This window comes from Pempheris klunzingeri, chromosome 11, assembly GCF_042242105.1.
Source record: "Pempheris klunzingeri isolate RE-2024b chromosome 11, fPemKlu1.hap1, whole genome shotgun sequence".
NCBI lineage: Eukaryota > Metazoa > Chordata > Actinopteri > Acropomatiformes > Pempheridae > Pempheris > Pempheris klunzingeri.
In genome coordinates this window covers 27,239,113-27,255,540 of record NC_092022.1, presented here as the reverse complement: position 1 = coordinate 27,255,540, position 16,428 = coordinate 27,239,113, and the positions used below count along the sequence as shown (strand labels likewise).

The following is a 16,428-nucleotide window of genomic DNA, read 5'->3' as shown; positions in this document are numbered from 1 at the left end:
GAACAGACAGCTACAGACACCTACAGACAGGAACAGACAGCTACAGACAGGGACAGACAGCTTCAGACAGCTACAAACAGCTACAGACACCTACAGACAGCTACAGACAGCTACAGACAGCGACAGACAGGGACAGACAGCTACAGACAGCTACAGACAGGGACAGACAGCTACAGACAGCTACAGACAGCTACAGACAGCTACAGACAGGGACAGACAGCTACAGACAGGAACAGACAGCTACAGACAGGGACAGACAGCTACAGACAGGGACAGACAGCTTCAGACAGCTACAAACAGCTACAGACACCTACAGACAGGAACAGACAGCTACAGACAGGGACAGACAGCTACAGACAGGGACAGACAGCTACAGACAGGGATAGACAGCTACAGACAGCTACAGACAGGGACAGACAGCTACAGACAGGAACAGACAGGAGCAGACAGGAACAGACAGCTACAGACAGCTACAGACACCTACAGACAGGAACAGACAGCTACAGACACCTACAGACAGGAACAGACAGCTACAGACAGGGACAGACAGCTTCAGACAGCTACAAACAGCTACAGACACCTACAGACAGCTACAGACAGCTACAGACAGCTACAGACAGCTACAGACAGGGACAGACAGGGACAGACAGCTACAGACAGCTACAGACAGCTACAGACAGCTACAAACAGCTACAGACACCTACAGACAGCTACAGACAGCTACAGACAGGAACAGACAGCTACAGACAGGGACAGACAGCTTCAGACAGCTACAAACAGCTACAGACACCTACAGACAGCTACAGACAGCTACAGACAGCTACAGACAGCTACAGACAGGGACAGACAGGGACAGACAGCTACAGACAGCTACAGACACCTACAGACAGCTACAGACAGCTACAGACAGCTACAGACAGCTACAGACAGGGACAGACAGGGACAGACAGCTACAGACAGCTACAGACAGCTACAGACAGCGACAGACAGGGACAGACAGCTACAGACAGCTACAGACAGGGACAGACAGCTACAGACAGCTACAGACAGCTACAGACAGCTACAGACAGGGACAGACAGGATGATGAGGCCTGCTGAATGAAGGCCTTTACCCAGTACAGGACGTCGGTCCAGCCCTCCATCGTGATGCACTGGAACACCGTCAACATGGCGAAGAAGAAGTTGTCGAAGTTGGTGATTCCTCCGTTGGGCCCGTCCCACCTGCCCCGGCACTCTGAGCCGTTAATGTTGCACTGGCGGCCGTGACCGGCGAACGCACACGGCACCGGGTCGTCCTCCACGTAGGTATCTGGAACGGTAGTTCCAGTTCACTTGGATCCTCTGGACTCACGCCGCCAGGAGCGATTTCATTGGCCAGTTACAGGTCGTCGCATCACACGCCGCTCATGTGACTCACCCAAAAGGTGCGGTCACAACTTCACGTCATGTTGGTTATGTCTTTTATCTTACAAGTGTTATTTGGTTTTTTATTCTAATATGCGACATGATGGTCGGTTACTGCTGATGATGATTCTGGTTTTGGCTCCAGCACATATATATTATATTATATCATTATATTATATTATATTATATTATATTATATTATATTATATTATATTATATTATATTATATTATATTATATTATATTATATTATTATATTATATTATATTATATCATTATATTATATTATATTATATTATATTATATTATATTATATTATATTATATTATATTATATTATATCATTATATTATATTATATTATATTATATTATATTATATTATATTATATTATATTATTATATTATATTATATTATATCATTATATTATATTATATCATATTATATTATATCATATTATATTATATTATATTATATTATATTATATTATATTATATCATATTATATTATATTATATTATATTATATTATATTATATCATTATATTATATTATATTATATTATATTATATTATATTATATTATATTATATTATATTATATTATATTATATTATATTATATCATATTATATTATATTATATTATATTCATTCATTATGTCACACAGTGTATTTGTAGGTGTTTTTAGCACAACACATGTCGTTGCTCTACTGGTGCAATGACAATAGAACTTATCTGAACAGTAAAGAAACCTTTAGATCTTTACTTTGGATCTGTGTCACAGTTTGGGTTCTCTGATGAGCCGTGACACACTGAGCATGTTTGTTTTTTCTGTCGCTCTGTACTGGCTGCTATCTTTTATCTTTTAATTTTGGTCTTCATCATGTGTGATGTGACTGAGAGTGGAGTTGGGGGGTTACAGCAGGGTTTACTGGGTTCACTAGATGTTTTCTTAGATCTTCCTGCTCTTTTTTAGATTTGTCTTCATTAGCTCATGAGAACACAGAATGCGTACCTGTTGTTATGTAGTAGCAGGTCCTGTGCATGCGTCCTATGAAGAGCTCCAGACCGATGATGGCGTAGATGATGATGACGAAGAGAACCAGCAGAGCGATGTGGAGCAAAGGAACCATCGCCTTCATGATGGAGTTCAACACAATCTGCAGACCTGGCAGACACACAGAGCATCAGGACACACACACACACACACACACACACACACACACACACACACTCACACACACACTCTCCATCCTGCCTGGTAAACTCACTGGGGACTCCAGACACCAGCCTGAGGGGCCTCAGGACTCTGAAGGCTCTCAGGGCTTTGACGTCCAGACCTCCCGGTTTCCCCGGCACGTGATGGGTTGTCGCTTGCTCCCCAGATTTATGAGTCATCGTCTCCAAGACAACACTGAACAACCTGCAAAGACAACCACAACAACAGAACATGAAGGAAACACAAGCTTAAAATCAAGCTCAGCTCATGAGAAATGAAGCTGCAGTTTGGAGGTGAGAAAGATGTCTGAAGTGAAGAGGGACGTCTGCTTAACGTGGACATAAATATTGTAGTTGTGAAACTTTTGTCCTAAAACGTAGGAATTATGCAGAGAGGAGGAGGGGGCCCAGTGCTGAGCCATGAGGTACACCATGATTACGGAAATCAGAAGTTTAAGGCTTTGATACTGTGCAGATTGATAAGTGCATGGAGATGGATAAAAGGTGACATAATTTAGTGGGTCATGAGCCCCCCCCCCCCCCCGTATAGACAATGGATGAACTAAACATGAATAAAATGTACAGTTACAAGTTGCAGAAACAAATCTTGCTGCACCCTTTGTTCATCCTTAAAGCTGCAGGAGGAAGTTCTCTGTGTGACGGCCTTGTGATGTCTCCTTCCCTGTTCTCCAGCCAGACTCTGGAGAACAGAGAAGGAGACACCTGTAGGTGTGGTCCAGGCATATAAGAGGCCGTCTGTCTCTCTCTCTCTCTCTGTCTCTCTCTCTGTCTCTCTCTGTCTCTCTCTCTCTCTCTCTGTCTCTCTCTCTGTCTCTCTCTGTCTCTCTCTCTGTCTCTGTCTCTCTCTCTGTCTCTCTCTGTCTCTCTCTCTCTCTCTCTGTCTCTCTGTCTCTCTCTGTCTCTCTCTCTCTCTCTGTCTCTCTCTCTGTCTCTCTCTGTCTCTCTCTCTGTCTGTCTGTCTCTCTCTCTCTCTGTCTCTCTCTCTCTCTCTCTGTCTCTCTCTCTCTCTCTGTCTCTCTCTCTGTCTCTCTCTCTCTGTCTCTTTCTCTCTCTCTCTCTCTCTCTGTCTCTCTCTGTCTCTCTCTCTCTCTCTCTCTCTCTGTCTCTCTCTCTCTCTCTGTCTCTCTCTCTGTCTCTCTCTCTCTGTCTCTCTGTCTCTCTGTCTCTGTCTCTCTCTCTCTCTGTCTCTCTCTGTCTCTCTCTCTGTCTCTGTCTCCTCTCTGTCAGACCGTCTGAGGAGTCCTCCTCCTCTGTTCAGGTCGCTCTGCAGAGGAGCACAAGGCCGGTGTTCTGTCTGACCGCTGAGCTACAGCGTGACCGACTTATTATGGGATGTTTACCCACTGACAGCTGAAGCTTTAATAACCCGTCACATTGACTCAACCTGAGATTAAAACTGTACAATCACTGTTTTACTGCTTTGATTTGGGCTAAAACTAACTCTCAGATACTGTTAGCTGGTCGTCCAGTCTGACATGTCCCAACAACTATGGGATGGATTGTGATGTGATGAAGCGTCGTGTATGAGAGCGTCCTCCCAGAGCCGCTTTTGGTTGTTTGGTTTTTTTCCACAGTGTCGAGTCAAAATAATAAACTCCTACAAGGAGGTCTCGGTGTCCCACATCCAGCCGCTCTGACTGCAAAGTGGAACGCGGTGTCCTCGGGCAGCGTTACCATGACAACAGGCTTCATCATCATCATCGCTCTGAGGTCATCTCGAGTCACGTCAGCGTCGTCCCGCGGCGAGGACAAAGACCAACAGAGGAGGGCGGTGTGAGGAACCAGGGTCTACCTCCACCTGTGGACTGCACCCACAGACGGAACCAGGGTCTACCTCCACCTGTGGACTGCACCCACAGACGGAACCAGGGTCTACCTCCACCTGTGGACTGCACCCACAGACGGAACCAGGGTCTACCTCCACCTGTGGACTACACCCACAGACGGAACCAGGGTCTACCTCCACCTGTGGACTGCACCCACAAACAGCACCAGGGTCTACCTCCACCTGTGGACTGCACCCACAGGTGTCATTGGTGGCTTTTAAATCAAGTCATTCCGCTCTAAATTCCTACTTACTTACATTTTTTAAAGCTTGAAATATGTAAAATTACAATTTGGTTGTTTTCTTTCCAAAGTCTGAACTAAACTGGGCAGAGACATCTGATGTGTGAAGACCTCTGACCTCTGACCTCTGACCTTTGCTCTCTGACCTCTGACCTCTGACCTTTCATCAGGTCAACGTTACTAAACTGATCTAAAGGTGAACTTTGACTTCAGCAGGTTCAGGAAAAGCTGAATTGAAGCTAAAAGCTCACAGAAACCAGAAGGACATGACTATGGTTCATGAGAGGGCACGTGTGTGGACGCCCCGAGGAGAACCTGCAGAACGCTGGAGGTTCTCTGTGTGTGTGGTCACAGCGAGCAGCGACATCAGCCGTCACATCCGCTCAAACTCTGAGGGCAGAAACACTGAGCAGAGTTTACTGCAGTCACATCCCATTTACTGCAGAACCAAGACAGAACCAGGGTCTACAGACAGAACCAGAGTCTACAGACAGAACCAGAGTCTACAGACAGAACCAGGGTCTGAAGACAGAACCAATCAGAGAACCAGTAACTCAAACCAAAGCCAACATCTAAAAAAGAGAACAGAGATCAGATAGAACATAGAACATAGAACAGTCTTCCTCACCCAACGATGACGATGACGAAGTCGAGCAGGTTCCAGCCGTTGCGGATGTAGGAGCTGGGGTGCATCACCAGACCGTAGGCCAGGATCTTCAGGAACGTTTCCACGGTGAAGATGATGAGGAAGACGTACTCCACTTGTTCCTGAGACACGGAGAACACGTTCCTCTCAGACCACACAGCAAACAACAGCATGTTCCTGCTCTCCAGAGGATGAACCCTGTGGGTGTTAACGTGTGTGTGTGTGTGTGTGTGTGTGTGTGTGTGTGTGAATGTGTGTTAGTGTAGTTGTGTGTTAGTGTAGTTGTGTAGTTGTGTGTTGTGTGTTAGTGTAGTTGTGTGTTAGTGTAGTTGTGTAGTTGTGTGTTGTGTGTTAGTGTAGTTGTGTGTTAGTGTAGTTGTGTAGTTGTGTGTTGTGTGTTAGTGTAGTTGTGTGTTAGTGTAGCTGTGTAGTTGTGTGTTAGTGTAGTTGTGTGTTAGTGTAGTTGTGTGTTGTGTGTTAGTGTAGCTGTGTAGTTGTGTGTTAGTGTAGTTGTGTAGTTGTGTGTTAGTGTAGTTGTGTAGTTGTGTGTTGTGTGTTAGTGTAGTTGTGTGTTAGTGTAGTTGTGTAGTTGTGTGTTAGTGTAGCTGTGTAGTTGTGTGTTAGTGTAGTTGTGTGTTAGTGTAGTTGTGTAGTTGTGTGTTGTGTGTTAGTGTAGCTGTGTAGTTGTGTGTTAGTGTAGTTGTGTAGTTGTGTGTTAGTGTAGTTGTGTAGTTGTGTGTTAGTGTAGCTGTGTAGTTGTGTGTTAGTGTAGTTGTGTAGTTGTGTGTTGTGTGTTGTGTGTTAGTGTAGTTGTGTGTTAGTGTAGTTGTGTAGTTGTGTGTTAGTGTAGCTGTGTAGTTGTGTGTTAGTGTAGTTGTGTAGTTGTGTATTGTGTGTTAGTGTAGTTGTGTGTTAGTGTAGCTGTGTAGTTGTGTGTTAGTGTAGTTGTGTAGTTGTGTGTTGTGTGTTAGTGTAGTTGTGTAGTTGTGTGTTAGTGTAGTTGTGTAGTTGTGTGTTAGTGTAGCTGTGTAGTTGTGTGTTTGTGTAGTTGTGTGTTGTGTGTTAGTGTAGTTGTGTGTTAGTGTAGTTGTGTAGTTGTGTGTTAGTGTAGCTGTGTAGTTGTGTGTTAGTGTAGTTGTGTAGTTGTGTGTTAGTGTAGCTGTGTAGTTGTGTGTTAGTGTAGTTGTGTAGTTGTGTGTTAGTGTAGTTGTGTGTTAGTGTAGTTGTGTAGTTGTGTGTTAGTGTAGCTGTGTAGTTGTGTGTTAGTGTAGTTGTGTAGTTGTGTGTTAGTGTAGTTGTGTAGTTGTGTGTTAGTGTAGTTGTGTGTTAGTGTAGTTGTGTGTTAGTGTAGTTGTGTAGTTGTGTGTTAGTGTAGTTGTGTAGTTGTGTGTTAGTGTAGCTGTGTAGTTGTGTGTTTGTGTAGTTGTGTGTTGTGTGTTAGTGTAGTTGTGTGTTAGTGTAGTTGTGTAGTTGTGTGTTAGTGTAGCTGTGTAGTTGTGTGTTAGTGTAGTTGTGTAGTTGTGTGTTAGTGTAGTTGTGTGTTAGTGTAGTTGTGTAGTTGTGTGTTAGTGTAGCTGTGTAGTTGTGTGTTAGTGTAGTTGTGTAGTTGTGTGTTAGTGTAGTTGTGTAGTTGTGTGTTAGTGTAGTTGTGTGTTAGTGTAGTTGTGTGTTAGTGTAGCTGTGTAGTTGTGTGTTAGTGTAGTTGTGTAGCTGTGTAGTTGTGTGTTAGTGTAGTTGTGTGTTAGTGTAGTTGTGTAGTTGTGTGTTAGTGTAGTTGTGTAGTTGTGTGTTAGTGTAGTTGTGTAGTTGTGTAGTTGTGTCCAGGGCTCACCAGGTCATGGTTGGTGGAGTTGGAGTCGTCTTCAGGAAACGGTTTAGAGACTCCCAGAGCGACGCAGTTAGCAAAGATGGCTAACAGAATGAAGATGTCGAACGGCCTGAGAGACGCGCTAAGGAAGCTCAGCAGGGACAAAACTACCACAACAATCTCATCTGATTATTCCAGAGCCCAGATGGGGGAAATATGAGAAATATTAGAAACTCTCTGTTTTATGTTTTGACCCCGTCTGTGTTTAATGACCTCTTGTGCCGTAGAAGAAGAGCGACAAAGTAAGCTGTTAGCATTTGCAGGTACGTTTACCGGCTGTTTCATGGGCAGCTAATTAACTTGCTGGCCAGCAAAGTGACCGCTGGCTGTTTGCTTGGCGGCTCATTCAACAAACTGCGGTTCAGGACGAGACGTGTGTTCATGTGTTTAGTTTATTAGCATTAGCATGAAGCTAATGTGAGATGTTGTTCAGACTCTTGTAATATGAAGCTGCCGATTGGCTCGTCTCCCGTCTGTGACACAGCACTCAATGACGTCACTGCCTCATGACGATTTGATTGGCTGTATCAACATAAAGTCTCCATCTATGCAGACGACCTGATGGTGCTCAGCTGAATGAATGCAAAACTAGGGGGCACCATGATGAAACCAAGAAGTAAAATAAGATCCACATTTCTCCCTGATATCAAGCTGATCTGTTGCTGGAACTGACAAAAAAATCCAATTCAACTTCAGTTGGACCAACTAATGACCTTGAACAACAGACTCCATGTTGTTGCTAGGCAGGAGCAGCTAGCTTGTTAGCAGCAGACTGGCAGCTGTACTGATAATGAGGAGCCTCCAATAATCAAATTGAATCCTTTGTTTTTAAAATCGTCAACTGTGATGGTGTGTTGGAGGTCGTTGTAGTGGCTCAGTTTGGCCTGATGCAGAACAAACAGGACAATGTGACCTGAAACAATAGTTACATCATCACTGGTATTTTAACGAAGTAAGCTGACAGCTGATTGGTCGGAGTCAAGGATACTTCCACTCGACGATAGAGAGCGCAGCTCGTCTGATTGGATTGTTGAGCTTCAGGCAGTATAACGCTCTGGGAGCTCGCTGGACCTGATTACTGCCCTGCACCTGAGGAGGAAGAGTGACCACATCATCATCTTCATCATCACCGTCATACGTAACACTGTCATCAATAAGTCTGCCAACAGCCAGCGAGCAGCCAGGACCAACCAGAGGCTGTTAGCATTCAGGCTAACGTTAGCAGCAGTTTAACAGATCAGTTCATCAGTTCAAAAACATTTTCTCTTGTAAAACAGGAAGTGTTTAACATGTCAGCTCACCTGTTTCTTGGCGTGCCGTCTCACCTGTTTCTTGGCGTGCCGTCTCACCTGTTTCTTGGCGTGCCGTCACACCTGTTTCTTGGCGTGCCGTCTCACCTGTTTCTTGGCGTGCCGTCTCACCTGTTTCTTGGCGTGCCGTCTCACCTGTTTCTTGGCGTGCCGTCTCACCTGTTTCTTGGCGTGCAGTCTCACCTGTTTCTTGGCGTGCCGTCTCACCTGTTTCTTGGCGTGCCGTCTCACCTGTTTCTTGGCGTGCTGTCCTCTCCTCCGCTGCGTTCCGGTCGAACTCGTTGTTGAGTGAAGTGTGTCTGTTCTTGTCATCCTCACTGCTCCCTCGTCCTCTCCATCCAGCTCTTCGTCCCACTCTACATCCCTCATCTCTCCTCCTTCTTCCCCTCCTTCTCCTCCTCCATCCCCCTCTCCTCCCTCCTCCTCTTCCTCACCCTCGCCCCCTCCTTCCTCGCCGTCCATTGTGTTGGTGTAGCCGTTACGACCAGCACCTGGAGACCGACAGAGAAGAAAATGGTTGATGTTACACAGGTGGTGAAGGACAGACGCAGAGGTTCGGTCAACTGCTAGGCTATGCCGCTAGCTAACAGCGCCACAGCGGGCTAACCCGCTAGCTAACAGCGCCACAGCGGGCTAACCCGCTAGCTAATGACCTAATGCTGCGCTCGTCAGCTTAAAGTTTGCACCAGTTAAACCATAACAGGAAACGAACAGATGAGGAAGAGACGCCGGCGGACTGAGATTAATCTGAGCAGCACGGGAAGGATTTCTTTGATTTGATTGATTATCACACTGCTTTGTTGAATACTTGATTCTGATTGGTCAATCACAGACTCTGCGTAATAACAGACAGGCGGCGGCCATTGTTGCAAAGCATCCCGCTTCACCTGGGTTCGTTTTGTCATGATGAAGGGCTGGTCGTAGTCATCGCCACACGAAGCCGAGCAAACAGCTAGCGACTAGCCACTAGCTAGCCATCACAGCACCCACCTGTCAGTCAGAGAGGCCACGCCCTTAACTGTGCACAACTTAAACAGGTGAGTTCCAGTTTTCTTTTCCAGAGGAGGAGAGAGGAGGAGGAGAGAGGAGGAGGAGGGAGGAGGAGGAGAGAGGAGAGAGGAGGAGGAGAGAGGAGGGAGGAGGAGGAGGAGAGAGGAGGAGAGAGGAGAGAGGAGGAGGAGAGAGGAGGAGGAGGGAGGAGAAGGAGAGAGGAGAGAGGAGGGAGGAGGGAGGAGGAGGAGAGAGGAGGAGGAGAGAGGAGAGAGGAGGAGGGAGGAGGGAGGAGAGAGGAGAGAGGAGGAGGAGAGAGGAGGGAGGAGGAGAGAGGAGGAGGAGAGAGGAGGGAGGAGGAGGAGAGAGGAGGAGGAGGGAGGAGAAGGAGAGAGGAGAGAGGAGGGAGGAGGGAGGAGGAGGAGAGAGGAGGAGGAGAGAGGAGAGAGGAGGAGGAGGGAGGGAGGAGAGAGGAGAGAGGAGGAGGAGAGAGGAGGGAGGAGGAGAGAGGAGGAGGAGAGAGGAGGGAGGAGGAGGAGAGAGGAGAGAGGAGAGAGGAGAGAGGAGGAGAGAGGAGGAGGAGAGAGGAGGGAGGAGGAGGAGGAGAGAGGAGGAGAGAGGAGGAGGAGAGAGGAGGGAGGAGGAGGAGGAGGAGGAGAGAGGAGAGAGGAGAGAGGAGGAGAGAGGAGAGAGGAGGAGGAGAGAGGAGGGAGGAGGAGGAGAGAGGAGGAGGAGGGAGGAGAAGGAGAGAGGAGAGAGGAGGAGGAGAGAGGAGGGAGGAGGGAGGAGGAGGAGAGAGGAGGAGGAGAGAGGAGGAGGGAGGAGGGAGGAGAGAGGAGAGAGGAGGAGGAGAGAGGAGGGAGGAGGAGAGAGGAGGAGGAGAGAGGAGGGAGGAGGAGGAGAGGAGAGAGGAGGAGAGAGGAGGAGGAGAGAGGAGGGAGGAGGAGGAGGAGAGAGGAGAGAGGAGGAGAGAGGAGGAGGAGAGAGGAGGGAGGAGGAGGAGGAGGAGGAGAGAGGAGAGGGGAGGAGAGAGGAGGAGGAGAGAGGAGAGAGGAGGAGAGGAGGAGGAGAGAGGAGGGAGGAGGAGGAGGAGAGAGGAGGAGAGAGGAGGAGGAGAGAGGAGGGAGGAGGAGGAGGAGGAGGAGAGAGGAGAGAGGAGAGAGGAGGAGGAGAGAGGAGGGAGGAGGAGGAGAGAGGAGGGAGGAGGAGGAGGAGGAGGAGAGAGGAGAGAGGAGGAGGAGAGAGGAGGAGAGAGGAGAGAGGAGGGAGGAGGAGGAGAGAGGAGAGAGGAGAGAGGAGGAGGAGAGAGGAGAGAGGAGAGAGGAGGAGGAGAGAGGAGAGAGGAGGGAAGTGACAGTTTCCAGAGGACGTGAAAACAGAAATATTGTAGTGAACAGCTGTGACCTAGATCTTTGTATGTGTGTGTGTGTGTGTGTGTGTGTGTGTGTGTCTGTGTCTGTGTGAGTGTGTGTGTGTGTGTGTGTGTGTGTGTGTGTGTGTGTGTGTGAGTGTGAGTGTGTGTGTGTGAGTGTGAGTGTGTGTGTGTGTGTGTGTGTGTGTGTGATCTGGGCCATGATTTATGTGTTAGTACCTGAGGACCCTGAACACACTCACAGTCAGATCACATGATGATCTCTCCTCATCTTTGTTTAGTGATTTCCTAGATTTCCTTTTCATTCAGTTTAAAGGGAATCTGTTATATTTCACTTCAGAGTGTCTGCAGGTCACATATCCACCTGAGGGTGGGGGGGTCCTCCTCTGGCCCAGTGGGCTCCCCAGATAAACACGATTAGATAGATGCACTGACAAATGACCACTTTACTGTCACCACTAACAGAGGGACATTCTGCACACGCACCAGACTCCATTCACTAAAACGGGGATTTTAGAGCTGCTGCTCTGCTGCTGCCTCCGTCAGTCAGAGTGTGTGTGTGTGTCTGTGTTCGATCTTTCCTCAAATATACACGTGAATCTGATTTCCGTCATGTTTTCTATATTTTCAAGCACAAAGAGAATTATGGGTAACCCACATGCTCTGTTTTTCACACGACGGTTTGATGTTGTGGCCAAATCCGATAACGTTTGGACAGTCAAGGGGCTAACACGGGGCTAACAGGAAGTTAGCAGAGGGCTAACAGGAAGTTAGCTGGCTAGCTGATTTTCCTGGGGCCGACTTATAATTGTTACACAGACAACATGAGACGGTTAAAGGTTTCGGCTGTTTGAGCTTTAACCGGAGCTCCTTTGACGGCGTCATCTCGCTGTGTCTTTTTCTTTGGTGGTGATTTAGTGGCACCAGCCGGAGAACCGGCTCTACCGCAGAATGGCCCTTTAAAGTCCCTCCTTCGACTGAACTCAGAGCAGGTTTACCATCCGTCCAATGAGCTGCCGAGGTTTGGCCGGTCCAGGTCACATGACTGTGGGTCACGTTGTTTCTTCCTGTGGAGGAGCTGCTTCACCCGCAGGAACAAGAACCGACTAATTATCCCCGAATTACCCCGAGTCAACTCACATCAGCATGACAGCAGAGTGTGTGTGTGTGTGTGTGTGTGTGTGTGTGTGTGTGTGTGTGTGTGTGTGTGTGTGTGTGTGTGTGATGGTGTAGCGGTGCGTCTCATCACTTGCACACAACCCTGCATCCGCCTTGTTAACTTACTACTTTTCACTGCCCCGTCTCCAACTGTGTGAGTGTGTGTGTGTGTGTGTGTGTGTGTGTGTGTGTGTGTGTGTGTGTGAGTGTGTGTGTGTGTGATGAGTGTGTGTGATGAGTGTGTGTGTGTGTGTGTGTGTGTGTGATGAGTGTGTGTGTGTGTGATGAGTGTGTGTGTGTGTGTGTGTGTGTGATGAGTGTGTGTGTGTGTGTGTGTGTGTGATGAGTGTGTGTGATGAGTGTGTGTGTGTGTGTGTGTGTGTGTGTGTGTGTGTGTGATGAGTGTGTGTGTGTGTGTGTGTGTGTGTGTGTGTGTGTGTGTGTGATGAGTGTGTGTGTGTGTGTGTGTGTGTGTGTGTGATGAGTGTGTGTGTGTGTGTGTGTGTGATGAGTGTGTGTGATGAGTGTGTGTGTGTGTGTGTGTGTGTGTGATGAGTGTGTGTGTGTCACACTGCCCTCCAGCCTGGTCCAGCTGGAAGGTCATCGGTTCGTTTAGTGAATGTTGGGGCCGTTTTTCTTCTTCTCTGCTCTCAGACTCTCAGCAGCAGCAGTGATGTTTTCACCACTGAAGTCTGATCAATACTTCGTCACGTCTGATATGATCACCTGGAATCAGCTGCACACACACACACACACACACACACACGAGCAGAGGCTGTAAACATGTTGGCTGCTGCTTCTGCTTTACACTTCTTGACTCTTTTTCCTCTGATTTGTGACCAGGTGATTTTGACCATGTTTGACCAGGTGACCAGGTGAACAGGTGAACAGGTGAACAGGTAACAACTGTCACACCTCAGATAAGCAGCACACAGTCACCTCCTCCCTGAACCAACAAACTCAAACGGTAGATGCTCCATAAAAAACGTTTAAACTTCCAAAGCGCCTGAACGCATCACTGTTGTACCAATAATAATAAAATTATTCCAGTGGGATATTGTGACGCTACAACTGTTCATCTGTTTCCATAGAAACACACTCTGGGGCTCTGACTAACACCTGGACAGCGATCAGTCCTGTCAGTAGACTCCTCGTAGTAGTAGTCACGCTCCAGCGAGTAGACCGGCCCTTAGTAACGCCCCTAGTAACACCCTTAGTTGCACAGCTAGTAACGCCCTTAGTAACTCCCCTAGTAACGCCCCTAGTAACACCCTTTGTAACGGCCCTAGTAACACCCTAGTAACGCCCCTAGCAGCAATCAGATCGCTCAGACTGATGCATTTATTCTGTTGGGATGTCAGGATTTCGAAACTTTGTGTTACAAGTTCTGGAAATGTGATCTTATAATCAATCAATCAATATATTGTCCAATAGTCCAATCAATATCCATTGTTGTCATATTGTCCGTTATCACTAACATAGCTTGCTGCGTTTAAGGACGCTCGGACATCTCATATTTGAACCAGCCGTCGGCTCTCGTCTCATCAGGATCAAACCCACTTCTACAGGTCTCTGCAGAGGTCCAGATAAAGTTAAAATAAGCCTCCTTTCATGGGTGGAACAAAGGGGGATTAACTCTGCTGCCACGGTAACCAGTGATGTCATGTGTGTTAATGCTCATTTCCATGGCAACGTTATCAGAAAGTCCGCGGAGGCCATCTTAATTCAGGAAGTCGGATCCCTCGTTAGGATCAGGAGGATTAAACTGAGTCCTGCTTAAAGTGATGGAGGTGGTGACCTCTGCTGACCCCGCCCTCCCTGATGTCACATGGGCGCTCACCTGTCCAGCTGCAGCAGTCAGCTGACCAGGAGACTAAACATCAGTCAGTCAGTGTCTCTCTCTCCAGCTCCTGGTCAGAACTGTTCTTTCAGACTGTTTCCAGAAAGAGCAGCTCAGAACAAACTCTTTCATTCAGAGACCAAAGATTCAGATGTTACATTAGATATATATCATAATAAACACGACATATTAACTACATCATAAGACCAAATGAACTGATGAAACTGTTGATGATCCCGACCCGACAGGAAACACAGCTGAGCCTCACAGGAGGACCACCAGCCAAACAGTTCACCACTTTACTGTCACGACTAACAGAGGGACATTCTTCAAAACCACCAGACTACATTCATTAAAACAGGGATTTTAGCTCCCAGAACACAGGAGCTGCTGCTCTGCTGCTGCCTCCATCAGTCAGTGTGTCTGTGTTGCTGTGTGTTACACAGATGTTGTGTTGGATCTGAACTGATCCTCTGAAACACCAAAGTCACACAATAAGACAAACAAACCACCTGATGGAGGCAGCAGCAGAGCAGCAGCTCACGAGTTCTGTGAGGGAAAACGACTGTTTTGTCAATGGAGTCTGGTGTAATTCAGGAGAGTGATGAACTGGACCTTTTGTACCTACGAGTCATTTAGACACCAGAATATGTGAAAATGGTTCCAAGGTTTGTGCTTGTGTGGGTCCTCACTGACAGAGCTGCACGGGCCTCTTGCAGTCACATATGATTGATTGAATGACTGAATGAATGAACATTTTCTATCCCAGTGTCGTCACCTGCAGAGGAAACAGTGACGACACGTTGATCCTTGAAGCCAACTCTGGTCACAGGTCACATGTTCAGGAAGCTTCACTCAGAGGTCGTGATGAAAAGGTCTCAGGAGTAGTTTTACAGTAACAGTACACAAGTAGTATCAGTGGAGTTAAAGTATGAACAGTTAAGTGATCTTTGATTCTTAAATATTGGAAGTTTGACCTTTATTTAAAGGGTCACTCCCCTGTTTCTACCCATGATCCTCTCTGTCCACATCCTGGTGTATGAGTGACTGGTAGGTAGTAAAAGTGTTGGAACTGGTCCAGTAGATCACCTCAGCCAGCAGACACCAAACGGGCTGCAATGGCTGCAACGTGATCCTTTGGGACAACTGCACCTGATCACAGTAGGTCCACTAAAAGAGCTTGTTTGATCCACTGACAGGCTCAGAGTGTTATTCTAAGTGTGTGACAGCATCATGGAAAGGATCCCTACAGAGAGAGACCTGGAAGATCCTTTTGGTTTAACCACAAACAGCACACACACCAGACTACATTCACTAAAACAGGGATTTTAGCTCACAGAGCCCGGGAGTCATGCCTTGCTCAGTTAATATGTTGGTGTTATTGTGTGTTACACAGATTGTGTTGGATCTGAACTAATCCTTTAAAACTCCAAAGTCACACAATAACACAAACTAACTGACTGATGGAGGCAGCAGCAGGTCCTGTGTTCTGGGAACTAAAATTATGTTTTTTGTGAATGGAGTCTGGTGGATTTAAAGGTTCCCTACGGTCTACTGTAGGTAACACTGTGGAGAAGGACTTCAGACAACCACACACCAACGATACGAACTGGCCCTTTAAACCGAACACGCCGGATCAGTGTGTGTTTGTGTCCGAGGAAACATGGAGATCAGCCCCTGTCATTAAGGAGAGGATGATGATGGTGATGATGAAGAAGTCAGCTGTGGTCTAATGAACCACACGCTCACTTTTATTTTCTCCATAATCAATTATTACTAATTATTTTCTGGTGATGAACGATGTCGTTATCTCGAGCTAACGAGCTAATGTGCTAACGTGCTAACGTGCTAAACGAACCCGTCACCAGTCATGAGCCCGGCTGACTCTTCTAGCGCCACCATGTGGTCATCTGACAATCGCGGCGCCACAAACATTTTCCTTCTTAACGTCAAATCGCACGTTGGGTCCTCGGAGGTCTCGTTAACGCCACCTGCTGGTTGCCGTGACAACAGGCAGAAACGTGTAGGACTTTTTACAGGAGAAGTCGTGAATAAACGTTTGACGTTTTTTATTGTTAATGATGAAATGTTTCCATGAACTGAGGCTTTGAACTGATGGATTGTGGGTAAAATTTAAAAAGAAGAAGAAGAAGAAACTCATTCTGCAAACTGAAAATGAGAAAACTGGACCTGAGACTGAAATCAGTGAATCAGTGAATCAAATGAAAGCAGGTTCTTACTTCTGCCTCTGTCCTCGTACATCTCCGCTGGCTGCTCAGCTCCGATCACCAATAATCATCGTTAATCAATCACTCTCCAGTGGCTTTGATCCTCATCAGCTTCCTCCTCCGCTTCTTCTTCTTCTTCTTCTTCTTCAGACTCACAAACAATCAACTTCACTACATTTCAGCCGTGAACAAATGTATTTCTTCTTCTTCTTCTTCTTCTTCAGCTGCCGGTCACTCCATTACTTCACTCCATCACTTCACTCCATCACTTCATCACTTCATCGATTTACATCCAACCTGAGGAAGAAGTGA

General features: G+C 47.0%; 1 protein-coding gene across 1 annotated transcript in view; it reads right to left on the bottom strand.

Moving 5' to 3' along the window:
- The window catches only part of LOC139209358 (voltage-dependent L-type calcium channel subunit alpha-1D-like), a 19,441-nt gene extending 3,291 nt beyond the window's left edge, over nucleotides 1-16,150 (bottom strand). The window contains exons 1-8 of the mRNA XM_070839018.1: nucleotides 16,129-16,150; nucleotides 8,616-9,019; nucleotides 8,207-8,307; nucleotides 7,183-7,288; nucleotides 5,334-5,473; nucleotides 2,671-2,822; nucleotides 2,415-2,567; nucleotides 1,113-1,309 (exon numbers count right to left, since the gene is read on the bottom strand). Coding sequence (XP_070695119.1) covers nucleotides 1,113-1,309; nucleotides 2,415-2,567; nucleotides 2,671-2,822; nucleotides 5,334-5,473; nucleotides 7,183-7,288; nucleotides 8,207-8,307; nucleotides 8,616-9,019; nucleotides 16,129-16,150 — 1,275 coding nt within the window. The remainder of the gene's footprint in view (nucleotides 1-1,112; nucleotides 1,310-2,414; nucleotides 2,568-2,670; nucleotides 2,823-5,333; nucleotides 5,474-7,182; nucleotides 7,289-8,206; nucleotides 8,308-8,615; nucleotides 9,020-16,128) is intronic.
- Between the last annotated feature and the right edge of the window lie 278 nt (nucleotides 16,151-16,428).